Source organism: Durotheca rogersii, assembly GCF_024521655.1.
Source record: "Durotheca rogersii strain YMJ 92031201 chromosome Unknown GGS23scaffold_3, whole genome shotgun sequence".
In the NCBI taxonomy this organism is placed as follows: Eukaryota; Fungi; Ascomycota; class Sordariomycetes; order Xylariales; family Xylariaceae; genus Durotheca; species Durotheca rogersii.
In genome coordinates, this window is record NW_026251234.1 from 962322 (window position 1) to 989644 (window position 27323).

A 27323-nucleotide genomic window follows, 5' to 3' on the forward strand; every position below is an offset into this window, starting at 1 on the left:
TACTAACGATATAGAAAGGATAATTATTAAACCTTAGCTTACTTCGTAAAAAAGGACTTAGAAGGACGGAACTTACCTACGCTACCTAAGAAGATCTTATCGGGAAAAAGAAGAAGGAAGGAGCCTAAATTATTACTTAATAAAAGAACTAAAATCGATACTACTATACGTTAGGAGGAAACTCTTTCCCGTATTATAGAACTATCCGATTCCGATAAAGAACGGGATTTTTAAATGCCCCCCCGTAAGCGTTAACGGAAGAAAGGGGCGATAAAAATAACGTAAAGATTACGGCTATAAAACGGCCCGGAGCGCTAGAATTAACGAAAGTAGTATTAATAGCGAAGAAATTACGAGTTCCCTAACGTAATTAAAATAAATCCCGGTCGGATAAACGACCTATTTATATAATATAAATAAAATATTAAAGAAAGGAATACCCCTTACAAGTCCTACTAGATACCGGTAACGAAGTACCTTTAATTAATACCGCTAAGGTCGAGTAGCTACGCCTTCTTATTAATTAACGCTTAAGGCTAAGAATACTAATAAAATTCGACGGCTTTAAAATCTCGTCGGGAGAACTTTAATATATAAACGAAATAAAGCTTCGTAACTACGAATATATTTACCCCGTCGCTTAAAAAGTTAGCAAATTAAATAAAGAAGTCGACGTTATCCTACCCTAATAATAAATAAAGGAATACCCTTCCTAGGGTTTATTTACGGAGGGACGATTATATTTTAACTTACCCCGATACCGGAACTATCGCTTCCGGCCGATCCGTATAAGAACTACGCGAGAAAAGGACGCTTTATTACGAGTACCCGAATAATTCCGCGACTTCGTCCCTATTATAACTAAGGAAGCGGGATAACGGTTCCTTAATCGGTAACCGTAAGACTACGCTATCGAGCTTCGTCCGGGAACTATCTTACCGTAGGAACCCCTATACGCTATAAGTAGGCGATAACTAAACGCCTTAAAACCCTAGCTCGATAAAATAATAGCTATAAAAAGAATCCGGAAATCCAAGGCCCCTTACGGCGTATCTATAATATTTATAAATAAGAAGGACCCGGGCGCCTTAAAACCGGTAGCTAACTACCGGGGGTTAAATAAAATTATAATACCCGTCCGATACCCGATCCCGCTAATTAACGAACTATAGAACTTATTCTAAACGGTACGATAATTTACTAAGATTAATTTAAAGTTTAGCTTTTATATAGTACGGATTAAAGAGGGCGACGAATAAAAAACCGCCTTTAGAATACGTTATAAGCTATACGAATATATAGTTATACCTATAGAATTAATTAACGCCCCCGCTACCTTCTAGGCTATAATAAACTATATCTTCCGCGACCTTCTAAACGCCGGAGTTATCGTTTATTTAAATAATATCCTAATTTATATTAATACGTTAGAAGAATATAATAAATTAATTAAAGAAGTCTTAAAACGGCTTATAGAAAACCATTTAGCGGTAGCCCTAAAAAAATATACCTAGCGAACGTAAGAAGTTAAGTTCTTAGGATATAACATAAGCCCTAAGGGTATTACCATATCTAAGGATAAAGTAGAAGCTATCCTTAATTAGCGTACCCTAGCTATACTTAAGGACTCTTAAAGCTTTATCGGGTTCGCTAATTTCTACCGTAAATTTATACGCGACTTTTTAAGTATAGCTAGGCTAATTACTAGCGCGAATAAAGGAAACCGTAAGCTATGGAAATAGAAAATCGAAATAAAAAAGGCCTTTTAAAAACTAAAGGAAACCTTTACGAAAGCCCCGGTACTTATATATTTCGATCCTAATCGAATCCCGATCGTTAAAGCCGACGCCTCGGATTTTATTATTTCGGCCATCCTTTCGTAAAAAGACGATAAAGGAAGACTAAAACCAGTAGCCTTTTTCTTAAGACGACTTACCCTAACGGAAATAAATTATAAAATATATAATAAGGAGTTACTAATAATCGTTAACGTATTCGAGAAGTAGCGATATTATTTCGAAGGTACTTAACATTAAATAAAAGTATACTTAAACTATTAAAACCTAACGTACTTTACTACGGTAAAGGTATTAAATCGACGATAAGCCCGCTAAGCTTAATAACTCTCCTCGTATTATTTTATAATATATTACCGCCTAAGAAAGTAAAATAAAAAGGCCGATATTTTATCGAAACTACTATAATATCGCCTTAAAAAAGGAGGAGCTAAAGATTAACCGATAACGACGGTCCTATAGGAAAAGCATTTTTTAAAAAATCCAGGCTTACCTACGGTAATATTCTTTAGCGTACGACTAAATAATATCCTAATACCCGCTTAAACCCTAGAATTCGTCGAATAGGTTAAAACGATAGCTATATAGGACCCGGAGTACTAAGCCTAACTAATTAAACTACTCGGTAAGGAAATAAAGCTCTAAAAGGACCTTCTCTACCGACGAAACCGTCTCTAGATACCTAAGGATTTATAATAAGAAGTAATTAAATCGGAATACGATATTAAAGTAACGGGATATATAAGTATAAATAAAACTATAGAACTTATTATTCGAAACTTTTAGTAACTTAACCTAGAAGTAATAATTAAGGAATTCGTTAAGGAGTATCGTAAGTACTAGTAAAATAAGGTACCTCGATATACCCCGTTCGAATTATTATAGCCTATAGAACTATATTACTAACCGTAATAAATAATCGCGATAAACTTCATTACGGACTTACTAATGTTTAACGGTTACGATTTTATATAGGTTATTATAAATCCCTTTACTAAAATAACGTACTTTATTCCGCTAAAAAAGGACGGTAAAAAAGCCGAAGACCTAATACCTATCTTTATCCGTAATTATTAGCGGCTATATAGGATCCCCTTAAACATTATTTCCGACCGAAACTCGCGATTTATTTCTTATATTTAGAAGGATATTCTAAAGCTCCTTAAAATTAAACCTAGAATAAGTACCGCCTTCTATCCTTAAACGGATAGATAAACGAAAAGACTTAACTAAGTCCTAAAGGCCTACTTACGCGTTTTCGTAAATTACGAAATAAGCGACTAGGAAAGCTTACTCCCTACTACCGAGTTCGCTTATAATAATACCGCTTTAATAACTACCGGTATATCGCCTTTTTACGCTAACTATAGGTAATACCTAGCGGTATATAATCCCTTACTAAGCGCCCTTAAGAATCCCGGGAGTAACTTCTATACTTACTAAATAACTAGGGTATATAACGAGGCTAAATAATACTTAGAGAAAGTACGGTAATAAATAAAAGGATAGGCGGATAAATATAAAAAAGCGGAACCTACCCTAAAAGTAAGGTAGCTCGTTATATTAAATACCCGTAATATTAAAACCAAACGCCCGGCTAAAAAAATAAATAAGAAGATACTCGGTTCCTTTAAGATCTAGAAGGTCGTTTCGCTTACTACCGTAACCTTAACGCTCCCGAAAGGCTAGCGCATTTATAGTACCTTTTACGTATCCCTTATCGAATCCTACCGCGTTAGTAATTAGGAATTACCTAACCTTAACTAGGTCTTACGAAAGGTAGCCCCGATCGAGGCAGAAGATTACGAGGTAAATAAGGTATTAGATTCCGCTAGAACCGGAGAAGTCGTTAGGTACCTAGTTAAGTAAGAAGGCTAGCCGGCTAAGCGCTACTAAACTTAGGAACCGTAGGAGTACTTTACTACCGAAAAAACGAAGGAAGCCGTTAAGTTATTCTACTAATAAAACCCTAATAAACCTATTAACTATCGAGCTTAGGTACTACGCTTAAAGACGAACTCCTCCGAAGAGAGGAGATAGTATTATACGGGGATAAAATCCTACCCTAATAATTAGGCCATAAAGATTAGGAGGATAATATCGGGCATTAGGGTCGCTTCTTCGGCGACCTACTAAAGAAAGTCCTAAATAAGCCACGGATAACTTCGGTATTAAAAATACCAAGGTACTAAGGTACGGAGGTACTTTAGGAAATATATTAAAACGCGAAAGGGACTGGAAAACTAAGAAAGGATAAGGACTAAAGAGACCCCCTATAGAATTATTAGTTAAATTAAACCTATTCCAAGCATATCCCCTTGTCACAATGTAGGCGGATGCCCTATCCAGCCCTATCCGGTACTTCCCGTCTAGAATCAGCAACAGCTGAGAATCGGGAATCGGGCGTCTTGTAGCACCTTTCGAGTGCCTACTTAAAGGGTGGCAAAATCAAGGCACATTGCTGACTATCAAACTGTGTCACACGCCACCATAGGGTGGTAAATACAAATAAGATTAGGGGGCTAGGTGATGCGGCATATCATAGTAGGCAATGAAAGGTGCCTGTATGTCCAGTAGCATCCATATTTATGCCATGGAAAGGAGCTGAATGGTTCGCAGTTTGCGTCTATTGACCTGAGAGGCGTGATCCCGTGGTCGTTTTGGGTGACATACGTCGATATGGTAGGCGGCGTATCGTCCGGGACTGTAGACGGAGTGGCTTCTAGTGGGTGCAGCTCATTTCGTTGGTGTAAGCTGTACCGTACCTTTTGGAGTCAATGGACAGACAGAGTTATCAAGATGAACTTATTCGTTAACGAGGCATGGTTGAAGAATCATCGATCAATCGTATGGTCGATCAACGCCACAAGACCAATATATGTGATAGCTACACGCAAACTTGGATATCATGGCGCGATCGTGAACTTCACGGGCTTGTCTTTTGTGTTCATGAACGGCTGTCTGGGGAACCATTGGGGGTGGAAGAGGGGGAGGCCTGAGAAGATTACGATGGATATTGGCAAGGAATGATGACTTAAACGCATCGTCACGATAGTCCAGTGAAAAATTCACCTTGCCTCTACTTGGTTTCCGTATTGTAGCGGGGATATTTCGACTCGACCCGATGAGATCTATGGGCTCAGCCTATCCAACGACCATGCCTCAATGCCTTCGGCCGACTTCTTCTTGTTGTAGGCGAACCGATCGTGGAGTCGGTTCTGCCGGCCTTGCCAGAACTCTATCGATTCGGGGATTAACCTCAAGCCACCCCAAAAGTCGGGTACTGGTATATTCTCTTCCCCTGCGAACCGCTTCTCAGTTTCTTCAACCCATCCGTCGAGAACCTTCCGCCCGTCGTCCTCTTCGCCATCGGCATCGCCCTCGACCGGCCGGAGGACCTGACTCTGGCGGCTCGACCAAGCACCAATCCGGCTACCGCGAACCCTGGTGTCGAAATACTTCTGGCTCTCTTCGCGGGTGAGTCTGCTTGCTTGACCCTCTACTCTTACCTGGCGTTCGAGGGTCTCCCACCAGAAAGTAAGGCTAGCCCACGGATTTGTGGCCAGGTCCTCGGCTTTCTTGCTCGTCCCGAAGTTGCTGTAAATCACGAAGCCCTTGTCGTCCAACTCCTTGAGGTAGACTATGCGGGAGGAGACACGGCCGGACGGGAGCGACGCGGTAGATAGGCAACATGTCTCGGGGTGTTCCACAAGATGGGACTCCTGGGCGGCAGCGAACCATTTGTGAAACTGGCGGATGGGCGATGTCTGGTCAAGATCTGAGCGAGTTAACACGCCTTTGGTGAACTGCTCTGCTTGTCCGCGGATCTCCGTGCCCGCCGGCGCAACTGTCGAGCCGTGAGCAGTTGAATTCATGATAGCCGTAGCGAGGGCCAAGGACCCAACGTACAGATGAGCTTACTACCGGCGCTTGCAGAATGCAAAGCCATCTGGCGCACCCTCGTTGATATATTTCGGAGAATTGGGGTCATCCAGATGTACGGACTGACAAGTCGGCTTCCTTCCTCACCAAAACAAAGGAACGACAGGTTGGAAAGGGAGCCCGCGTCGCTCATATGGTAGGATGAAAATCATGTTACCGTGTGATCGGGCTGTGGAGCTTGCCCGACCTCCTTCGGTGCTAGGGTACTTAAGCCTGGGTCCTCTCCAGCGTAAAACTCAGGTACCTGCTTCCTTTCCAATCCAGTAGGGGTTGGTGCCTTATGTAAGGTTAGGTGGACTGAATAACTGCATCTTATTCAAAGTCTGATATACCTACCTAGCGTTAGCAGAGGCACCCTAGGTACCTAAAATTGGGCACTTGGTTAGCGGTACTTAACGTACCTATCTCCTATGATAGGTACCTACGCGTCCCTCTCCTATCGCCTACCTCAGGCACCCACCTTGGGAGGTAGGTACCTAAGTAGGTAGGTACCTAGGTAGGTCGGTAAGCACCTAGATGCCCGCTATAAGCAGGCGCCTCACCTAATTGTCCCCACCGGTTCCTCCCCCACTACTAGGCCAGATAGGCACTGACCGTCAGGGTAGGAAGGAAGTAGTATAGAGAGGGGTTTGACATAAATAGAGTGGGGTAGCTACGTCTCAGTAATGCCTTGATCTCTACGACGATGCGGTGTGCTGTTTGCTGGCATGCAATCATGGAGGTACCTTACAGGTACTGCACCTGACGTATGAGGCACTCAATGTATGTACATACCTAGGTAGGTACTTGTATTGGAGGGGCTAGGTAGGTACCTAAGGCGGGTACCCAAGGTAGTAGAGGGGATGAGGGGAATTTAAGCTGCTATCCGTTATCGCATGTGGTGCCGCACATGGTGCCGACAAAGTACGTAGGTATAGCCAGACCAACAAAAGCAGGCTCGCCTAGTTTTTTCCTCAGCTTGAAATTTATTTCCCTTCGCGTCCTTGCTTGCGCCCGGTTCGTCCGTTCCTATCGATTTCGACCGGCACTTCCTACCTAGACCCGGATGTGGATGAGAAGCCGGCGGTACATTTCGGTGTCTTTCTCTCATTCCTGCCCGCCGACATGGCCTCCACCGACAGTTTGGCGACTATTGCGACCCTTCGCGAGTCTCTGTGCTCCGAGAGTACCCCACTACCCGTCCGATTTCGCGCCCTCTTCTCTCTCAAACACCTCTCGCGACACGAGACCGGCGACCAAGCTCTCGCAGCCATCGATGCCATCGCTGCCGCCTTCTCGTCGCCGTCTGCGCTGCTCAAGCATGAGCTGGCCTACTGCCTCGGCCAGTCTGCCAACCTAGCGGCTGTCCCTTATCTTCGGAAAGTCCTTGCTGATTTGCAAGAAGATCCCATGTGCCGCCACGAGGCGGCCGAGGCTTTGGGGGCTCTGGGTGACGCCGGGAACCTCGACATTTTACGCAAGTTCCGGGACCGCGAGGGCGAAGACATCGTCATCAAGGAGACCTGCGAGATTGCGATTGACCGAATTGAATGGGAAAACTCGGAACAACGCAAGGCTGAGAAGCTACGCCAGAGGTACGCGATTTCACATACTCTTGAACTGGACAACCCGCGGGAAATCCATAAGCACTAATTTGAAATGTAATATTTTTTTTTTACGATAGCGATTTCGCCTCGGTAGATCCGGCTCCTCCGATGCCTAACTCCGAGCAAACAGTCCCAGACCTAGAGGAGACCCTCATGGACGCAAACCTGCCTCTCTTCCTCAGGTACCGCGCCATGTTCGCGCTCCGCGACCTCGCATCACCGCCGGACCTGCCGACTGCTGTTCCCGCCGTACATGCCTTAGCAAAGGGTTTTGCTGACTCTTCGGCCCTTTTCCGTCACGAGATCGCTTTCGTCTTCGGTCAGCTCTCTCACCCCGCCTCGATCCCAGCTCTCGCTGCTGCACTGAGCAACGTCGAGGAGGCTAGCATGGTTCGACACGAAGCGGCGGAGGCGCTCGGAAGTCTCGGCGAGGAGGAAGGCGTCGAAGAAATCTTGAAGCGATTCCTCCACGACGAGGAGAAGGTCGTGCGCGAGAGCGTCATTGTCGCCTTGGATATGGCCGATTACGAGCAATCGGACCAGGCGGAGTATGCGCTGATACCCAACGTGCCGAAAGTAGTGGCGTAGGAAGGCGGAGCAGGAGAGGTATAGGTTGCTGATAAACTGGCGTTTCATCCGGATTGATGGGCGGGAGGATACTTTTTAAAAAAAGTTGGCACGATTTTATTTCACATCGTTCGTAACCGACGGCATAATCGCTATCTGGGAAAATCTACGGGGAATTCCACTCTGGAGAACACATATCAATTGTTGGTATTCCACCTATTCGTAAAATTTCACAATTAGCCCCGGCCCGCTGCCGACAACGAAGGGAGACAGGGACATACTTGTGGCCACATTCGCAGGTGTAGAAGATGGTGCTGCCTTCATCGGCGCTGCGCAGTTGCACCGCTGAATATCTGACTTCGCTGCGCCCGCACTCTCGGCACGTCTCGGTCGCGGTGGCTTCTGTCTGAACTTTGTGCCGCTCGACCGATTGAACGATGGAGAGTTTCTGGCGAAGTAGGGAAGGGAAGTCGGAGGGTTTGCTTCGTGTGACGGTTGTTTTGGACGCTGTGTCTGCCAACAGATAACCACCAGGTCAGTTCTATGTATGCGCCCGCGCCATCACGGGGACCAAGGGCGTTGTGTATGGATGTGGGTGAGACTCGATAAAGACGAACCCCTATTGTCGGCGCCGCAACATTCGCAATGCAGCATATTCTTAACGTTTCCTTTGGAGACGGGGAGAAGATTTCCGCAGTCGGTGCAGAACACGAGGGAGCCGATCGCTGCCATGGTTGCGGGTTAGAGAGAGACGCAATGGAGGTTTCCCCGAAAGGTTCTCCGGGGGGTTATTTTGGAGTTTAGTTCAATTGGGAAAAGGATAATGTTTCATTGCTAAGCTGGGATATCAGAACGGCATGAATCCATAAGTTTGGTGGTGTAGATGTAACTGACGTAGGAAACAAAAGGCGACGGCCTTGAGAAAAGAAGAATGCAATATGAGTACACGTACCTGCCGTGCGGGTAATCTATTTTGATTCAAATGTTAGGTATCGATAAGAATGTCTCACATGAGGCAGGTACCTACCTAGGTAGGTGGGTAAGTAGGAGGTATCTTGATGTAGGAGACAGGTACCTGCTTGTGCATAGCCTCGGACGGAGGTGCTAGGAGGTATATCTACATGTATCGTGCAGAGGTTACTCTACATGCGCAGGTACTTCCCAATGGTACTTGGCTCCGATGTTTCGAACAAGGTGCCAACGGACATTAGGATTTAGCTACCGTGTTACGTAAGGCTGGCTGCATAAGGCATGGTCGCTACTGCTATTGTTGCTACGGTACGGCTGGCTAGGCTGGGGCTTGCCTTGGCCATCGATCCTAATCCATCTTGCCTATTCACCCATCGCGTTGTCCCGTCGCTGATTCCCCATAGGTTAACCTCCCCAGGTTCGCAGTTGACGCTCGCCAACTCCCGTCCCCCCTCTCTAAATCACCTTCATCCTACGCGCCCATGAGCCCGACCAAGCTGCCCTAGCTGACCGACCCTTCTCCCCCAACCGTCGCGCGCGTCGGCCCTCGGACATCCATCAAAGCTTGCCCCCGTCCCGCGCAGCGCATGGAACGACTCGCGCTTATGCTCTGGTGCTCCATCCCGCCCATCTGTGCAGACCGGAAGGCAAATGCAATGAGGTAGTTGGTCCGAGTTGACCACAGCGGGAAACCAACAGTATCGTGGCTCCGCCGTTCGAGGCTATCTACCATGGCAAACCTGCAGCCCGGCCCTCAGAATGGCATCGCGCCTCAGTTCGACCGGCAGGCCTACCCGCAGCCGGCAGGCAGTGCGTACCAACAGCAGGACGGCTCGAAGCCCTTCACACTAACCGAGGCGCTCCCGTACACGCCATTCACCTCGGTGTTCCCCTTCGAACCAGGTAAGCCCAGTTCTCCAGCGCTCCGGCTCTCGACGTTGGCGCCGTTGCCGGTGCCGTTACCGGTGCCGTTACCGGTGCCTTCCGCTTCTTGCTCCGTGCTCAGACGTCGTCGAACGCATTCCCGCCCCCCCCTCGGTCGTGGCCTCCTTCTCTCGTGCTTCGTTTCTTGTTTGTTTCTGTCCCCTTCCCGTTCGCGCCTGCCTGTCTAGCCTTGCCGCGCACGCTTGCAGATGGCCTGGAGCTGACGAGAACTTCTACAACCTGTTGCAGATATCATCAACAACCCGACCATAGGCTCAGGTCCCCTGGCACCTTCACTTGCCGACCTCGTCTCGCGTGAGGACTATGATGCTTTGAATAAGGAGGCCGAGAATTCTACACCGTCTAAGCGTGTCGAGGAAAGCCTCGAGTTCGTGCAGCACTTGCTCAGACCCGACAAAATCACCCAATTGTGAGCGCCTATCGTTAACTACACCTTGGCAGCGGGGGGAGATTTCAAGCTATGCTCATCCAGTGCTAACGGAGCGTTATGATAGCCAGTTCAAGACTGCGCCTAGGACGGGCTCCTCCGTGCTAGCCTCTAAACCCTCGAGAAGCCTCGCTGACGGGATATCACCTTTTGCGAAGCTGGTCTACGAGAGTACCGGTGGATCTGCCCGCCATCCTCCCCCCGATGCTTCGAGCGCTTCCACTCTAAACGGTCACGCAATGTCTCCTCGAGTTGCTAAGGGAGCGTCGCCCAAGGTGCGCCGGCAAGAACCACCAAAAGTCGTCAAGCATAACCCTGTTGCCACTTCGAATCTCCAGGCGGTGGCTCAAAATAAGTCTCGGATCGAGATACACTTGCCCACGCGAAAGGAGCTAGATGCGGCGGCTTCCGTGTATGCGTCGGCACGATCTCCCGCTCCGCCCTCCCCAGCTCCACATGTTCCGTCTCAGACAGTCTCACTCGCCGACTTAGTGGTCACGCCAAAAGCACCCGCTCTCCCGGTCTCGCACGCATCTCCTCCATCCATGACTAAAGTGTCATCCGAGACGCCGCAACCCTTGCGGGCCGTCACACCCAAATCGGAAGTGCTGGGGGTGCCCGAACCCTTAGCGGATAGGAAACAATCTACTCCATCGTCGGCAGCTCGCAGACTGGCTAGCATTAGTATTGAATTGCCTGCAGCGAGCTTCGATAAAGACGAATTCGTCGTAGTTCCTGAGTCGCCTGATACTCCGACACATCTATCTACGAAAAGGAAGCATGCCTCCCATGATGATTATGAAGACCCCCTCGGCGGCGAGCTCAACCAGCGCGAGCTCGCCAACGCCGCTTTTACGGACTTACGTAGATGCCTCCAAGAGATATTTACCGCCGAGAGCTACCTGTCTAACGGACAGAATGTCGCGTCGCATCTGGTCGTGTTGACGAATGAGCAGGAACCCACCATGACGATAGCTGCGCATGATAAAGCGCAAAGGCAAATAAACAGGGCTATCGACCTCGGATGTTTCCGACAGGCGCCTCTGGATGACCTCCTTCGGATCCAGAGCCTGAGCGAGGGCTCCCTGAAGCACGCCGATACGCTGGATTTCAAGCTGGACGAGACCTGGGGCGAGACTGAGGTCGGATTTTGGGTGCAGCAACTTCGTGACATCGAAACCGGACTGAAAGCCGCCCGCACATCGCTCCGCATCATGTGTGGCGGTCGAGAAGAGAAACAGATATATTCCGAAGATCTGATACAACGAGGGCTAAGCCTCTTCAGAAATGTCATTGGGGATATCATCATCCCTACAGCTGAGATGCGGAGCACCGGTCCTACCAGCAACTTGTTCCGCCTCCTTACAACACACAGAAAGGCTATCGGTACTCTATTCACTACTTGCCAGAAGCTCTTCTCTCTCATGTCGGATCTAATAACAAGCATCGACCTCTCCGAAACTGTCGTCAATACCCTAGAATTCGTCGCATCTGGCCTAATTTTTGTTGAGAATGCGCATAGCGAAAAGGATTCGGTGGTCGGCATTCAAAAGTTCGATGCCCTTCGACTGGTCGCCATGAACGTGTTATCTCACATCTTCCTCATGAATCCAGCGCAAAGAGAGGGCATCTTCAATGAAATCCTAACATCTCTTGAGAAGCTACCTATCGGTAAGCAGAGCGCGAGGCAGTTCAAGCTTTCGGAAGGGAAGAGTATTCAGCCGGTCTCGGCTCTCATCATGCGATTGATCCAAGCCAGCGCCGGGAAAGTCGACGATCACAAAGAAAAACTTCGCGGTCGGATGATGCAGTCCTTGGAGGAAGGTAGCGGACATTCCGATGCCGCCGAGGATACCAATGCCAGAGCGGAAGTTTTTTATACGATTAAGACGGAGGATCACGCAGCGATTCACAATTCGACTGCTATCCAGGAATTGCAAACTCTTGCAAAATCGCTTTCCGACGGTGCCTACCGGAACGCCACTTACGTCGTCAATTTCATAGTGAAGCGCGCATTGAAGTCCACCAAGTCTGGAGACACACCGTATCGAAATTTGTTGGACTTGTTTATCGAAGATTTCACGACTTGCCTGGACTCCCCCGATTGGCCCGCCGCAGAGTTACTGCTTCGGCTCACCATGTACATGATGTTTCAGCAAGTAGACGGCGATAAGAATGCGGCGCCGGCAAGAAATATGGCACTGGAGCTCCTGGGTGTCATGGCGGCGGCCATCTCGAGGTTAAGATCTCACGTCCGAAAGAGCGCCGCCAATTACGAGGGGGGAGACACGGATGAGCTTGGTCGGTGGCTAGCCGACCTGACCCTCAATGTTCTCGAGGGCAACATGTCGATGGAGAAGACTATTAGCTGGCTAGGTCCTTACCGCGTCGTTCTAGAGTACCTGCAGGATCGTTTAGGAGACGATCCCTATCTCAAAGGCGCCATATCGTATCTCATAACGGATTGGGGCTCGCAGGTTTGCGTCGCCTATGATTCTAACTCGAGCGAGGTCTCGGAAGAACGAGACGCGGAGCTGGGAAGGGTCGCGTTTCGCCTCCGCAATATGATCGAAGATCCGAAGTGGCTTTCTAGAGAATACAGCTTCAAGTCGGTTGCCTCGGGACACGCGAAGCTCTCCCACTCGACCATCTTGCTTAGGTCCAGCTTCTGCGCGTCGTTTAAAAATATCCTGAACGTGCTCATGGGGTCTATGACTACGGACCAAGCAACCGTGCGCAGTCGTAGTCTCAAGAGCATCAACCTCGTACTCGATACTGACCCGACAATCCTCGACGGCGACAGCGTCTTCATTCAGCTAATCCTACAGTGTTCCAGCGACTCCTCGCCTCAGGTACGCGATTCAGCGCTGGGCCTCATCGGGAAATGTATGAGCATGCGTCCTAGGCTAGAAGAGAGGATGACGCCGACGGTCCTTCAAAGATTTGTTGATTCGGGATTAGGTGTGCGAAAGAGAGCGATGAAGCTGGCTAGGGATATATACCTAGGCAACGAGAGTAAGGAGGTTCGAAGCACCATTGCAAACGGATTGCTCCACCGCACGCAGGATCCAGATGAGGGCGTGCGAGACCTTGCGAAACAGATGATAGAGGAAGTCTGGATATCCCCTTTCTACAAGGACGACGATTCTGTCGCTTTTAAGCAATCTCTGACCGACCACGTCGCCCTTATGGTGCAGACTGTCAGACTCGGAAATACCGCCTTTGTCCTCGACAAGGTGTTCCAAACGATACTTTCGCCTGATTCCAAGCTTGCCGAAGCCAATTCCCGGGTCTGCACGAGGCTGGTCGCAAACCTCGTAGACCTCATCAGCAGTCCCGATTCCGACGACCCGTCGATTCCGACCAGCAGAGACGCCTTTCAAGTCCTCATGATTTTTGCCAAGGCCGACCCCAAACTATTCACCTTTGAGCAGATTAGACAACTGGAGCCTCACATCGCCAGCGTCAGCACAAGTGAAGATTTAGCAGTTTCGAGGGCTGTTGTCGTCATCTACCGTCGCGTTCTGCCGCAAGTGTCTAGCGTGCATTCCAAGTTCCTCGCTGATGTCCGGAAGGTTCTCATGCCTGCTACTTCGAAGGTCACCAGAGCGCTTCTCGACGACGTTGTCGCGTGCCTATGGATCATCAGCGAACTACTCCAAACATCGGAACCCCTTGCCCGCCTTGCCGTGTCGTGTCTCAAGGGAATACAGGCGGTGAACGGAAAGGGACCCCTAGACCGGACCAAGATTAGGCAATTCGATCGGTACTCCCTCATCGTCGGGATGATTGGGAAACACTGCAACCTGGATAGCCACGAAGAACGGTTCAAGTCCGAGCCTAGCTTGCCGAAGTGGAAAGGTTCCGTTTCGAAACTTATGGTGGATGTTCTTGTTCCGTTTGCGAGCCCTTCCCAACCGACAGATGTGAGACGTCCAGCACTAGATGCCATCGGGCTCATCTGCCAGTCTAACCCTAGAAACTACGTTTCTGTCAATGTATATACAACATTCCAGCAGGCCTTCGACGAGCGGGTCCCGGCGTTGGAGTCAATGATCCTCCGATCCTTCAAAGAGTTTCTTCTAGTAGAGGAACAGCGATCGGAACAGGCGGCCTCGTCAGCGGCTGTCGGAAAGGAACCGGTCAAGAGGGATTTGAAGGTTATGGGCAGCACCAGTTTCGACGACGTGGCAAGTGCCACCACGCAACGGTTTCTCAAAGACATTACGCGCATAACCCTTGCAACCTACGACGACCACGCTTTTCTGGCCATGGAGGTGTTGGCAAGCATCAATCGGCAAGGGTTGGTGCACCCGAAGGAGACTGGGGTCACGCTTATCACCCTCGAAACTTGCCCGGTCCTCAAGATCTCAGAGCTTGCGTACCACGAACATAGAGCACTCCACGAGAAATACGAGAGCGTTCTCGAGAGGGAATACGCCAAAGCTATTCAGTCAGCATTCCAATATCAACGCGACATCATCAAGGACCCACGGGGCGCGACTGAGAACCCGTTCACGTCAAAACTCCACCAGCTTGTAGAAGTTCTCAAGATTAGCAAATCCAAGAATCGTACCAGATTCATCGAGAAGCTTGTCGGTCAGATAGACTTCGATCCTGGGAAGCTACAGGTAGATCAAGGGGTATGCCCGCACGTCGAATTTTCCCGCTTCATAATCGAGAACCTCGCCTTCTTTGAGTTCGTTACTGTTGGCGAGCTGCAAGTTACGGTGACAGCGATGGAAAAGATGGTAACTGGGACGGGATCCGGCATCGCCCAGACCATCGAGTCTGAGATTTTCCAGGTGCGCATGGATCCGGCCTCGATCTCCCAGCAACTTGCAGGCGGCGAAGAGCAACCTCCGGCTCCTGAAATACCTACCGTGGATCATCAACGGCTCGCTCAATTGACGGCCGGCGCGTTAATCCTGCTGGCTCTCTGGGAGGTCCGCACATATCTACGCCGATTGTACGGACTCAGCTCTGGTCGGCGCGAGGGCAAGGGTAAAGGCGCCCCTAAGGACCTCACCAAGGCCCCCGTCAAAGTTCAAGGTGTTACCGGGGACAAGGTCTGGGACGACATTGCCAAAATCATGTCCGCGTTAGATACGCCAGAGCATATGATGCAACAATGCCGGACCTTTGTGGAACTTCTCAACGTGGACAGCGAAGTGAAAGTCGTAGACGAAGAGGAGGGATTTGAGTTCGAAGGAGAGCCAACGACTCCAGATGCGGAGGAGAACGAGGATGCGGCTACACCTGACCCGCGCGGACGCAAGAGGAAGGCAGGAAATCATTCCAGCGGCCGGAGAAAGCGGGCACGATCCAACTCAAAACCGCGACCCCGGGGCCGACCTAGAAAGCAAAGTGTGGAAGCGGTAGAGGCGGATCTAGATGGGGAGATGGAATGGATCTAATTACGGCATTCAGCGATACAGGCCTAATTTCAACCGTGATCAAACGGCTGTAGCTATCGGATGACGGCATCGGTGCGAGGTACAAAGAACAATAGAGAGAGGTAATGGGGATGCATTGCTGCTCGGCGTAGCAGAAGCAAGATCTGAAAAGCATGGAATCAGGCGTTTGAGGGGAGGGGAGGGGGCAGGGGGGAAATCGACCCGATCCCTATGATTTCACGGAGAACACGCTCACGAGGATGTAGGCCCGTGGAGGGAGGCGAGAATGGTGAAATGGGTCGATCTACCGGTTGCTTTGCCGCTTCGTTTTTCGCCTTCTTTTTCCTCATTCCACAATGATACCTCGCTTCACGCACTGCTTGTTTTCTACCTACCCATGTATGCTAGAGGAGGAGGTGGCGTTGGCTGACAATGCAGTGACGCGCTGCAAGCAGCATCCAGTTGCACAGAGTAGGCAGCCAGCCAGGCCTACTTAGCTAACCAATCGAGCTACCCTGATAATGGGGTTGAATACCCGCACAGACATGGCGATTTCTTTTGGGACAGATGAAGACGGGGTTTTTATTGTGTCTGTCTGGTAAAGCCCTCGCGTCCTGTCTATTGGAGCCGAGCTAGCAGCTACCCGTGGTTGGTTAAGCTGACTCGACTCTAGCTGCTGCTCGTTTTTACTACTGCTTTGCCCCTATAAACTCCGGCTCTACGCAGCACTCCCAGCACAGCACCACTGGAGCTAGGACGACGACTCATCCTACAGAGAACAAGCCCACTTAGCCATACACACTAGACCCACGCAGCTCGCATCCCGGCCTGGCAGCGTGTTTTTTTTCTACAGCAACATCTTCCCCTTTCATCGTTCGCATACATCGCGAGAATGTCCATCGGTGCCGGGCCGCGAGAAGGGAAAACGTGGGCGTGGGCACGAGTGGGAGAAGCCAAAGGTATTTGCCGCCATGTAAGAGGCAGCAAATTCTTGCTGACCTGACCAATCTGCCTGCCTACTTTACTTACTCATACGCTCTCTCGTTCGCTCTCTCTCTCTCTCTCTCTCTCTCTCACGCACGAGCGCATGGGTAACATTGCCAAGTGACAAAACTGACTAGGGCCTCTTTCGCAAACTCTCGCCTCCCTTTCCGCTTTCCTATTCCTCTAATTTCTTTTTTTTTTATCTTTCTTTTCTTTTGCTTTTGCCACCCTCTTGTTTTTTTATCTTTTTCTTTTTTCTTCTCGTCAATCCAAATTTCCCCGGTGCCCTTTCGCCTATATCTTGGCATTGGATGGATCCTCATCCAAGCAAGAGAACTCTCTCGTTCGACACTCTCTACCGTCGTCCTCTTATGTGCCGTCGCGATACGTCCATCCGTTCATCCCCCCTGCCTTGATTCCCTAGACCAAACCATGCATGCTCCGCTTACGGTTAGTGGACCTTAGATCAGCGTAATATAAATTCCTCCCTCCCACCTAATCACGTCTGATATCTGATATGTTAGATAATCTTGTGCGCGTCGATGAGCGTTAGCCCCCGCCATTCTTCTATACTATTCAACCCCCTTGGCTGACCCAGTGACATAGTGGACGTGGACAGGCCTATTCACGTGTAATTCGTCGGTTCCCTAAACTCCCAGGGGGGCTTCCACCTCGGACCAAACGTCCTCGTCATCAGTCGTGCCGTTCTTCTCGTCGTCCTGGTCGGAATCGAAGTCATCTTCATCAAGGACGTCGTCGTCGTCCGAGATGTTAATCCAGCTTTCCTGCAACGTCTCGTCATCGGCGATGCCAGAGGGAGGAGCGCGGGTGACCTGAGTGGGCTCGGGGTGCGTCACTCCCTGCCAAACATTATTGGGCCTCACGTTGGACTCGGCGTTGGAGAGCGCGGCGGCGAGGGACCTCCCGACAGTCAAGGTCCCGGTTTCGGAATTGTCCAGAGTCTTCTCAGATTGGCAGATGCTCGAGACGTCCGTCGCCACGGTAATACCTGTGTGGTAAGCCGGGCCCGGGCCTACCGGTCCTAGTTCCGCATCCGGGACGCTACTCTCGAAGGCGCCGCCCGTTCCGTCGTCAAGCCCACCGGCCCACAGCGGCAGGTAGTCAAACTCGTCGTCAAGCAATGCCAGAACCAAGTGCCTCGTTCGACCGAGCGGAACTTTCAGCGTCGGCCTGTTGAGTGGAACTTCCACTGTTGGTCTTGCCCAGGTTAGGTACTGGGTATGAAGCGATATTGTGAGGTCTTGAATAAACCGGGATACGTCGAAATGGGGCCGCAGTAGGTCAATATTATGCTGCTCAAGAAGGGGGGAGGGGATGCACTCTAATGCGGAGCCCAACTTCGTATTAAAATCATACATCAGCCGACACACGCGGACTGGTACGCTTGGGCGCCTGGTTACGTTCACATCGAGACTCTCCCAGAACTCCGGGATGAGCAAACGTTGGGCACGGCGTAACCCACGATATACCGCCCTAGTGTCGGCCCATCGACTACGGGGGACATAGCACCTGCGATCCTGGTCAAGGTGGTGCTGTGGACCGTAATCCATAGGTGACATGGCTAGTGTTACCAAGTTTCTCATGTATTCGTTAAGACCGTCCACACACGCCTCTTGGCAGTCGAGGGCTTCTCGCAGTGGAGAGTTGTCCAGCCGATTTGAATCCTTACGGATGGCATCCATGAGGCAGCTGCCAATTCGCAACAGTCTTTGGTACTCGGAAATATCCAGCACATCTAGGGGCCTGTGCTCGCACAGGCTATTGTACGTTCCTCGAACCCGGTCGGCAAATTTATACGAGGCGTACTGGATGGCTGTATCGTGTGCTTCGGGTACACCTTCGCGAGGGCGGCCGAAAACTGTGTATTGATCGTCGCAAGGCCGTGTGGAAAGGACACCGAGAGCTTTCTCAACCACGAGAATGCGGAAGGCTGCTCGGCTAATATCGGCCAGCTTCAACGACCACGCCATCTTCAAAGCAGCCTCGGGGTGGATATCGATGAAGTCGCTGTTCGGCTCCGCCATGAGCCAGGCACATATGGGATCTCGCTGAAGTCGCCCAGGTTAGTTGCAGTCATGAATGCGATCGCCGTAGGCGTCCTTCGACTCACAGCAACGCTCGCGCAATCCAGCATGCTGGCGACCCCTGATACCGTATAGGCACGCGGCGCAGAATCCAACACGAGACTGTACCCCTGAATAGCTAAGACGAGGCGGATGATGTTGGCTCTGTGGCGTACAGAGCAGTACTCTTCTATCATTCTCCGAGGAGACATCTTGATATCGTCCAGGTCCAAGGTTCCCTGGACTACAGGATCAGGCAGCGCGTTGCTCGGCACGTAGCCTTCACACCTCTCGCAGTCTATCGGGACTTCGTCGTGATGAGGGCAGTGGTCGTCATGCCCCGAGACGAGCTCGGGAGATATGCCAAGCCTCTCATGAGATATCCACCAGTCCCTGACTCCGACGGGTAGAGATAGCTCCATGATTTGTGCTGCCAGCTCATCGCCTTCGTCTGGGGGCGTAAGATCGACGACAAAGTCGCACGAGAGCGACTCGCCGGCGTTCTCCATCCTCCTCCGAAAACGAGTCTGCGATTGCGGGGACAGGAGGTTTGCGAAGACGCTGGAACCGGTCCCGAGGAGCTTCGAAGAATCAACCAAGAACCTTTTCGAGGTCCACTACAGTACGTGTTAGCCTCAAGTCGGACGGCATAAAGAGGTACTCGCCGTGGCATCAGAGCCACTTCATCTCGCGCACGGATGGGGGACGTGGGGAGGGTTGTGCAAAGAGCTTGTTTTCGGCGGAACCCAGGCGATCTCGAGGGCTAGCCTGGAAAGTCAACTTACGGCAGCGCCCTTGCAATCGACGAAGTTGGCAGGGAAGTTGACGACGACAAGGGTGTCGCCTTTATTACAACTGAGAAGGAGGTCATTAATGTCGAGATCCTGCCGCTTATCCAGGAGCCCGCCGATGATATTATCGAGCTGGCTCCACTGGCCAGGCGAAGTAGGCAAGCTAGCCGGCTCGCCGGTCTGGAAGTCGTCACAGGGAGGGCTCGCCGACCCAGAGAGAGAATTCGGGTAGGTCATGGCTAACACGGGTAGGTTTCTAGCTTGAGTTCGTGTTTAGGATGTGTTCTGAAAGGGACGAAGGTATTTATCTAGCTGCGTTGCTGCTGATAGTCGGCTACGATGCGAGGCTCGTGCAGGAAAGGGGGGGGGGGGGAGGTTGTGGCCGGTAGCTATTCGCCACTCGCCGTGTGTAACGGGTAAGACGCCTCTCGTCTTTGAAGCTTGACCAGAGTAGACATGGGAAGAGCAAGGTCGGGTAGGATTAAAAGGAAGGGAGCTGGGCGGGAGATGGGGAGTTGAAAAGGGGAGCTAGAGAGGGGAGTAAGCCTTGGGGATATAGTCGAAGGCGGGGGCGGCGAGGCTGTGAGAAAGTCGTGGCTACGCCTCCTGCTAAGGTTGTTATTGTTGCGGCTCGGTTCGGTGCTGGCCGCCCGTCCTGGCCGACTTGTCTGCCTCTCCGTTTGCCTACCTAGATAGGTAGGTAGGTAGGTACCTATTTCCCCACGTACAATACCGTCATATCGTAGACAGAGGAGAGGAGGGAGGGAGGGAGGTAGGTGGGTAGGTACTTAAGAGGTACCTACGGTTATTCCATCAGGTTAGGTGCTTGGATTTAGAGGTACATACCTCTTTATGCCGCATGATGCTTACACACCTCAGTTGCATAGGTACATACTTACCTACCTACCTCAAGCCAGGTGGCGTACTCCTACTACCACTCTGCTACGGCTCGAGGCGGCATCTCGCACCAGGCCAGACGTCTGCGCGCGCTGTATGGACATACACGTTGCCCGTCGGGCGCCGCCAGCCCTATATCGCCCTTGAAGCAGCGGCAATTCCGGGCTGGCCGATTGCGCGCTACCGTGCGGTGGAGATGCACGCCGATGCGTCGCTGCTCGCGGGGGAGGAGACGGGTACCCAGTTGCTGGGCATCGACATGTCCGGCTGGGGCCGCATTGGCTGTAGATACGGCGGTGGCTAGCGAGCCTGCCGGGCGGACGCGCGTGTTGCCTGCGCCGTTGGGAGGACAGAGGCTAGGTATGGTGGGCTGGCTGGCCGCAGGACGCGCTGCTTTAGCTACCTACCTCTACCTACCCCCAAGGTATGGTAGGTACCTAGAAGCCGGCGAGCAGTACGACCTACGAGAACACCCAGCCAGCTCCGGCTTACTTACCTGCCTACCCCAGACAGCATCCCCCAGCTCCCTCCCCGCTTCCCAGCGCGACTTGGCACCGACGCGACGGCGACGGGGAGCAGGCGAATAACATACGCAGGTATCCTTCGCGCAAGCCAACTACCGGCGCTTCCCTGTCTAGCCTGCCTAAGCCCGGTCAGGCGACTACCTCTACCAAGGAGGTAGGTAGGTACCTGGGTAGGTAGGTAGGTTAAGTACCTACCTAAAGTACCCAGTTAGATAGGTGGGCGGTTATGAGGTCGCACGATCCATCCAACCCCACTCTTGACCCTCCTCTGCCTAACGGAGTTAATCATAATAGATCTATGTACTTACCAGGCGTTATGCACTTACCAAGGTATGCACGTATACATACACCAGAAATGGGAAGTACAGCCGGGATTTCCCCTATTCGCCTTCTACTCCCCCCCAATCCGATTCCACCTCGCTGGTTCGCTGCGCTCGCGTGCCCCTTGCCCCCATCCGTCCAAGCGGGCGCGCCCGTAAGAGTGCTCCCCCCCCTCCCATTTCCGACTTCGCGTTAGGGCTTCGTTGGGGCTCACCGATCGCGCCACCTGGCTCGCTGCCGTCTGTCCGCTAGCAGCCCAGCTAGCCGTAAATCCGGGGAATCTAGACCGGCCCTGGCGCGGCCGGGGTGGTGTATCGCTTCTTTATCGTGTGGATACGTGATGATATATAGATAGGGCATATCGGTATATATATAGGTATAGCGCCCGGGCGGTAAGCCGGGGGAGACAGCGGTCAGTCGAGTCCTGAGCAGGCCTGACCTTTTTTTTTTTTAAAAAAAAACTTCCCTTTCCCCATCCACGATGCTTGGAACACGTATTTATACTCTCGACACTCCGTGACATATATATATCTGGCTGCCGACCCCCCAACCCGGTTTATGTGAATCTGCTTTTGCATCTCACGCCTTCTAAGACTCTTTCTCCCTCTCCTCGAGCTCGGCTGCTTCTCCCTCTTCCGCGTTGCAAAGGCGTCGTCTCGCTTGTCCTCCTTGTCGCGTGTCTAGCCTTGAAACCTGCAGCGGTCTGCGGCGGTAGATAATACACCCAAAAAAAAAAACACATTCCAGCTCCTAAGAGATCCGACAACCCGCCCCGGGTGCGTGTCTCAGAATACATATCCGAGCCGCGCACAGCACAAAACCACCAAGCATCAGAATCTCGAGGTTTGCGTCTCCCACCTCTACGCCTGCTACGAGGGAGGAATCCGTCACGAAAACTAGCACAATGGAGCGCACCCAGCCACCTCGAATAGTCAGCGGAGGTCGTCTCTACATGTAAGTTTCTCCGAGTCTTTTTTTCTTCTTTCGCCTCACAATCCCTCCTCGCTTCCTCACCGTATCGCGCTCCAGTTTTGTGTAGCTCGAGCGGATTTGCATCGCACCACACCACACCACTCCTCGCCTCACCTCGCCTCACTGCCCTACCCCTACCCTGGCCCAGGCTCGCCGCCCCCCTCCCCCCTGTCCCCCCTGCTTCCGCCTGCTCACATCGCGTGCTCGGCAGCACCCGCCACCCCGGCCTGGCCGCAGCCGCCGTCGTCGCCGCGGGCCTCGTCGCCGCCGTCCGGTACCAGCGCTCGGCGCTGACCCGCAACGAGCTCGCCCAGAAGCAGCGCTCGTCCCCCGACCAGCCCAACTTCTACGTCAGCGTCGACCGCAGCGGCGGCGGCATCTGAGAGCAACCAACTCCTGGTTCCCCCCCCGCCTCCTGCCGCACCATTGGCGGCTGCGGCCCAGGTCGGAATTCGATCGGGCGTAATTAGAAGAAGAAGAACAGGAAGAGGAAGAAGAAGAAGAAGACATAAAAACGAGGTCGAGAAGAATCCCCCTAGAAATAGGAAATAGAGGAGGGAACAGTACACGATATGCATCTGCCACCAGCGATACGCACGCTGAGTAAAAAAGCCCAATGCGAAGGGGAAAGGCGGGCACGTAGGTATACTCACCTCAAGCACAACAAGCTAGAGTAGGAAGGGGGAAAACGGCAAAAGAGGAAACCCTTGATAATTGAACGGATGGCCCCACCTTCGCCTCCTGAAAACATAGGTATATCGATATCAGGCCGAAGAGCAATGGGTAAACAACGAGACATTAAACAAGATGGACGAAACACGGCGTAATTACTCGGACAACTGCAATTGGCGGACGGGGCGGGACTTTCTTTTAGAGGGGGTGAGCAGGGAAAACGGTTTCAAGGCAATCATGATATTTAGTTATCCTGGGCACGATAGGCACGGATCGCGATACCTGTAAAGCTAACGGCGACCAAGGGGCAGGGCGGCGCGTATGGGTATATATAGGTCTATATAGACATATAAACACACATGAACAATACGCAATGCCGAACAAATGTCACGCTCACGGCAGTTCGGTGTTCGAGAGAGCAAGCACACCTTCAGAAGCGCGCGCAACGTGCTCAGCATCGCATTTGACGAGCATCGCTGTCGTGTATATACATACACAATTCCATCTTAGTCATACAAAGTCAAACCCGCCCATCCTAACCGATTACGCAACCGTCTCGGTGCCGTCTTACCAGACCTCGGGGCTCCTTTCTGGAACCCCGAACCAGAACGCCAGGACGCATGTGCCTCTACCCACGGAATAGGTGAAACTTGTCATGTGACGAACAGAGACCAGCTTCTCAAAGGGAGCTTCCTCTTCTTAGCGAACTCGCCCCCGATGGCTCGCTCTCGCTTTCAGCGAATCTCGCTGCCTCCTTACCCTTGCCTTTGGATCCGTCAGATCTCCGGCTCCGAGGAGTCGAGTTTCCCGGGCCGACTTTCCGTTCTCTGACACTTCCTGACCGGCTTATCTTTTTCCCCGAAGACCTCTTGCCGGTCGGCGCCATTTCGCCACTGGCCCCAGTCTTCCAGCTGCTGTCGTCCCCCGAGTTCTGCGCTGTAGGCACCGTGCTCCTGAGAACCCGCATTTCTTTGACGACGTCTGCGATGCCCTCTTCCAAGTTCTTCATCCTGGCTAGGACCAGTCGGCTCATCCTATCCGCGTCTTCACGGTCGTGGCCGGCTCGACTCACGGCTTTCAGCTGACCGGTAGCCATCGCCATCTGCGTCGCGAAGGACGACGGCACAGCACCGAATTCGTTATGCACATCAAAACCCAGGTCTGACACGTCCGCATCGACAGAAGAGACTCGTCGAATCCTCGGGTCGGCGCTGGGAAGGGTTGCGCGATTCGGCATCGATCGGGCAGGGATCGGTCTCGGCCTCGATGCGGGGCTTGATCCATCTTGGGTTTTCCGTGGCGAGCGTATACTACCCGGCGTGGAAGACCCTATATTCGTAGCTAACCGACCTGTCCTTAGTCGAAGATCAATTCTCGGAGGCTCCTCAGATATCAAAGGCGAGCTAGGCCCTGGGTGGCTAGTCTCCTCTGGCGCATAAAGGATCGTATTTGTAGACAGTGTACGGCTATGGAGACCTCGGTGACGAGGCTGGGTGCTAGCCCTCGGTGACGTTGGCGTCATGCTTTTGGCATGCGAGGAAGAACCCGAGGAGACTAGCGTCCCGCGCCGGAGCCCCTGAGGGGTTGTGAAGTAATAATCACTTGCTTGCACGTTCACCTTGCTACCGTGGCGGCTGGCAACTGCAGCGTCGTCTTCCTCATCCTCGTCGTTAGTCACAAACTCGTCGTCACCGTCAGCCTCCGTTTGATCCTTGTATCGCGCCTGTTGCTCGTCAATTTGGCCATTAAGTTCTCTTATATTCGAGACGGGGAAAGCGCTATTCGATACGAGGTCGGCAGGATCGCTCGCAGCTGATCGAGCCTCGGAAACGTGTCTGAACCTCTTAGGAAAGTCACGGTTCATGCTCATCCGCCGGTGTGAAAGACTTGGTCGGCTATCGATCGTAGGCCAATGGGAGAGGCGCTCGCCGATATCGTCATTCTGGTCCATCCAGTTCCGGATCGCCGTCTGCGTCTTCCTCCTCTCCTGCCTCCTCTGCGTTCGGATGGTGCTCACATCAGGCGGTCGACGGAAAACTTCGTCCAGAGCGCGATCTTTCTGGAAGCCGGAAACCGATTCCTCGCGTGTTCGGGGATTCGGGCTGAAAAGGGAAGCTCCTCGGCCGGTGAAGTCTGTAAATGAGATCCCCCTGCCCCTGTGGTGGCCCCTGTTCTCGACGAGGTCTGTTGGCTCATACACGGACGGGGCTAGAAGATATTTCTCATAGAAGAAGATGCAGAATAGAAGAGGAAAGTGAGTGACCTTGATGACCGTGCGGTTCAAGATGACAAAGTGTCTTATCGGCATGACGTATCGCAGCGGCATCAAAATCCAGGCGAAGATGTTTCCCGGTGCGACGTAAGAGAATAGCGCGTCGTTCTTTACCATGGATATGGTGTTGATCGCAAACAAGAATCTAGGATGGCGTAAGTAATCGTAGTGTCGGACCGGAGAGGCAACTTACTGGTGCTCCTCGTTCGCATTTGAGGCGATCGCCATAAAAGAGTTGGTGAGAACAGTGATCAGCATCGTCCTATCCATGTCAAAATGAGATCCTCGAAAAGTATACGGGGTGTCTGCTTACACGACGAGGAAGTGACACATGACGAGGAATATGACGAGAAGTGCCCTGCCTAAGAAAGTGTATTCTGGCCACCTGGATCTTCGTTAGTGCGTAGTCAAGGAGCGGGGGTTATACGTTACATACACGTCCCAGGCCGCCGGCGTAAATCCCATTAGGATCTGGAATATCTTGTAAGCTACTTCGGGGGCATCATTGTTGTTCCTCGAAAGGGTGAAGAAGACAAAGAATCCGGAGCAGCTAATCAGTACGAGAACGAACACGGCGGCGAGATCCACCGCCATGAGTCGGAAGGCAATGAGGAGCTGCGAGAAATATCGGTAATGATCCAATACGCTGAAGATGCGCGGGAGTAGGAGGATTGCGTTGGCTGCTAGAACATCGTATGCCATGTCGTTCCAGTGGTGAGGATCGATGAGGAAGACGCCGTATACTCTCAGAAAGTAATAAATGATGAGTAGTAGCAAAATCCCGAGATCAAATATGTTCCAGAAGCTCATTATGTAGAGCGAGAAACCCTGCTCATTAAAGCCAACAACCTCGTCAAGCATGAAGCCCGCGCTCCAGAACCAGAAAATCAGTTCTAGTTCCGTGATACGGCTAGACCGTTTAATTAGGACCGCAAGGAATAGGCATATCAAGATGAACAAAGAGCACGTCGATAGGAATTGCCTATACCGCGGGACACGAAGACGAGACAACTTGAAGGGGGAGGCTTGACGCGGGTCGTACAGGTTGACCGTTCGTCGAACAGGCATCGCGTGGAGGGGCAATTGAGACTGTTCTTTAGCGGGCTGTCGCCCGAGCAGAGGCGTCTGAACATTGGCAGAACCGCGCCTAGTGTTTCCACTCGAGGGCGGCGGCAGGCGGTGTAGGTTATCCTGAGACGAATAGAAGCTGATGGCGCCGTTCCAGATAGCCTCAAGCTGTTGGACTACGAGGGGGTGCGCGAGAAAATGCTTGGCCGAAGCACGGATAGCCACTTCTAGGGTCGAAGACCGAGCCGCAGCCGGGCGGCCTTTGCCGTCGAGATTTTTGGTGTCGAGGGTACCAGGGGTCTCGGGGGCTCCCTGAAGCGGGTAGAAATCGTAGGAAAGGGCATCGATAAGTTCCCTGGTATCGTATTCCTTGAGGAGTTTCAAGGCCAGCAGCTCGCAAACCCTCGCTCGTGTCATGCTGGTACCTGCGTTACCTGGATACATCTGTCCTTCCTTGGAAAATTGCAGGCAGTTTGCCATGAGGGCGTACAGCGTTACGCGACTGAAATGCTGGGTCCGGATTTGCTGCTGCATGGGCTTGACGAGGAATTGGGAGACTTGAGGGGACCGGATTTGATCCCAAGTCAGCGTGGTCTCGGTTCGGGCTTGGACAATGATGCGGATGGCGTGGGCGACATTGTAGACAGGTAACGAATCTGCATCGTCAGTCTCGGCTGGCAGCCGCGGGAGATACAACGGCAGCAACATACCCAAGTAATTGGTAGAAAATATGGGTATAAGAGAGGCAGAGCCTCTGCGTACATCTGCTTCGTGAAACGGCCTCGGCCCCGGCGGCGCGCCGTCGAGATCGAAGTCGTCGTCGTCATCTTCGTCGTCCCCCTCAGTGAAATCAGCAGTGGCGCGCCGCTGCGTGTTATAATGGCGACCTGCCGGGCCCGGCGACGGCAAATCAGGGTGAGGATCGAAAAGACGCGCCGAGTCGGCACGCTCAGCGGACCGTCTCGGCCGCAGCAGCGAGGAGAGCATCTCCTTCGCGGCAGGCATCGTCGTCGTCGCCATTTCCCCCCTACCTCCACGCCCGCGGCTACGAAGGATATAACAACATTGGAAAGGAATTGAAAAGGAAGAGGCCGACTACGGCGGGTTGAC

At 51.9% G+C, this 27323-nt stretch overlaps 7 protein-coding genes across 7 annotated transcripts; 3 read left to right on the top strand and 4 right to left on the bottom strand.

The window, feature by feature from the left end:
- Window positions 1–4762: 4762 nt before the first annotated feature.
- On the bottom strand, window positions 4763–6164 carry GGS23DRAFT_551381 (pyridoxamine 5'-phosphate oxidase). The gene is made up of 2 exons (XM_051515346.1): window positions 5706–6164; window positions 4763–5643 (listed from the first exon to the last, which is right to left on the bottom strand). Exons 1-2 carry the CDS (start codon window positions 5869–5871, stop codon window positions 4928–4930), a joined length of 882 nt encoding a protein of 293 aa, XP_051375348.1. The 5' UTR covers window positions 5872–6164; the 3' UTR covers window positions 4763–4927.
- Window positions 6165–6531: 367 nt separating this feature from the next.
- Window positions 6532–8175, top strand: GGS23DRAFT_280490 (deoxyhypusine hydroxylase). The gene is made up of 2 exons (XM_051512549.1): window positions 6532–7312; window positions 7402–8175. The coding sequence occupies exons 1-2, from the start codon at window positions 6843–6845 to the stop codon at window positions 7910–7912; spliced, it is 981 nt and encodes a 326-aa protein (XP_051375349.1). The 5' UTR covers window positions 6532–6842; the 3' UTR covers window positions 7913–8175.
- On the bottom strand, window positions 8089–8717 carry GGS23DRAFT_615197 (uncharacterized protein; the record flags this gene model as incomplete). The annotated part of the gene is made up of 3 exons (XM_051520704.1): window positions 8509–8717; window positions 8173–8404; window positions 8089–8107 (listed from the first exon to the last, which is right to left on the bottom strand). Exons 1-3 carry the CDS (start codon window positions 8621–8623, stop codon window positions 8089–8091), a joined length of 366 nt encoding a protein of 121 aa, XP_051375350.1. The 5' UTR covers window positions 8624–8717.
- A 471-nt stretch (window positions 8718–9188) lies between these two features.
- GGS23DRAFT_551385 (ARM repeat-containing protein) lies at window positions 9189–16194 on the top strand. The gene is made up of 3 exons (XM_051515347.1): window positions 9189–9763; window positions 10034–10214; window positions 10300–16194. Exons 1-3 carry the CDS (start codon window positions 9592–9594, stop codon window positions 15647–15649), a joined length of 5703 nt encoding a protein of 1900 aa, XP_051375351.1. The 5' UTR covers window positions 9189–9591; the 3' UTR covers window positions 15650–16194.
- Window positions 16195–17097: 903 nt separating this feature from the next.
- Window positions 17098–20274, bottom strand: GGS23DRAFT_280617 (uncharacterized protein). Its single transcript, XM_051512550.1, has 3 exons — window positions 19482–20274; window positions 18744–19313; window positions 17098–18681 (listed from the first exon to the last, which is right to left on the bottom strand). Exons 1-3 carry the CDS (start codon window positions 19722–19724, stop codon window positions 17260–17262), a joined length of 2235 nt encoding a protein of 744 aa, XP_051375352.1. The 5' UTR covers window positions 19725–20274; the 3' UTR covers window positions 17098–17259.
- Window positions 20275–21431: 1157 nt separating this feature from the next.
- Window positions 21432–22707, top strand: GGS23DRAFT_551402 (uncharacterized protein). The gene is made up of 2 exons (XM_051515348.1): window positions 21432–22183; window positions 22413–22707. The coding sequence occupies exons 1-2, from the start codon at window positions 22134–22136 to the stop codon at window positions 22582–22584; spliced, it is 222 nt and encodes a 73-aa protein (XP_051375353.1). The 5' UTR covers window positions 21432–22133; the 3' UTR covers window positions 22585–22707.
- Window positions 22708–23552: 845 nt separating this feature from the next.
- On the bottom strand, window positions 23553–27218 carry GGS23DRAFT_602923 (uncharacterized protein; the record flags this gene model as incomplete). Its single annotated transcript, XM_051519395.1, has 5 exons — window positions 23553–25290; window positions 25339–25407; window positions 25459–25530; window positions 25582–26869; window positions 26924–27218. The coding sequence occupies 5 exons, from the start codon at window positions 27216–27218 to the stop codon at window positions 23553–23555; spliced, it is 3462 nt and encodes a 1153-aa protein (XP_051375354.1).
- Between the last annotated feature and the right edge of the window lie 105 nt (window positions 27219–27323).

Excerpts from the sequence above, each read along its gene's own strand:
- GGS23DRAFT_551381 (XM_051515346.1), bottom strand. The coding sequence starts at position 5,871 with ATGAGCGACGCGGGCTCCCTTTCCAACCTGTCGTTCCTTTGTTTTGGT. Across the intron at positions 5,644-5,705 it reads CGCCGGTAGTAAGCTCATCT|TTGCGCCGGCGGGCACGGAG; the intron begins GTACGTTGGGTC and ends ACGGCTCGACAG.
- GGS23DRAFT_280490 (XM_051512549.1), top strand. The coding sequence starts at position 6,843 with ATGGCCTCCACCGACAGTTTGGCGACTATTGCGACCCTTCGCGAGTCT. Across the intron at positions 7,313-7,401 it reads GCTGAGAAGCTACGCCAGAG|CGATTTCGCCTCGGTAGATC; the intron begins GTACGCGATTTC and ends TTTTTACGATAG.
- GGS23DRAFT_551385 (XM_051515347.1), top strand. The coding sequence starts at position 9,592 with ATGGCAAACCTGCAGCCCGGCCCTCAGAATGGCATCGCGCCTCAGTTC. Across the intron at positions 9,764-10,033 it reads GGTGTTCCCCTTCGAACCAG|ATATCATCAACAACCCGACC; the intron begins GTAAGCCCAGTT and ends AACCTGTTGCAG. Across the intron at positions 10,215-10,299 it reads CCCGACAAAATCACCCAATT|CCAGTTCAAGACTGCGCCTA; the intron begins GTGAGCGCCTAT and ends GCGTTATGATAG.
- GGS23DRAFT_280617 (XM_051512550.1), bottom strand. The coding sequence starts at position 19,724 with ATGACCTACCCGAATTCTCTCTCTGGGTCGGCGAGCCCTCCCTGTGAC. Across the intron at positions 19,314-19,481 it reads TCGATTGCAAGGGCGCTGCC|TGGACCTCGAAAAGGTTCTT; the intron begins GTAAGTTGACTT and ends CACGTACTGTAG. Across the intron at positions 18,682-18,743 it reads TGGATTGCGCGAGCGTTGCT|CGAGATCCCATATGTGCCTG; the intron begins GTGAGTCGAAGG and ends GGGCGACTTCAG.
- GGS23DRAFT_551402 (XM_051515348.1), top strand. The coding sequence starts at position 22,134 with ATGGAGCGCACCCAGCCACCTCGAATAGTCAGCGGAGGTCGTCTCTAC. Across the intron at positions 22,184-22,412 it reads AGCGGAGGTCGTCTCTACAT|CACCCGCCACCCCGGCCTGG; the intron begins GTAAGTTTCTCC and ends CGTGCTCGGCAG.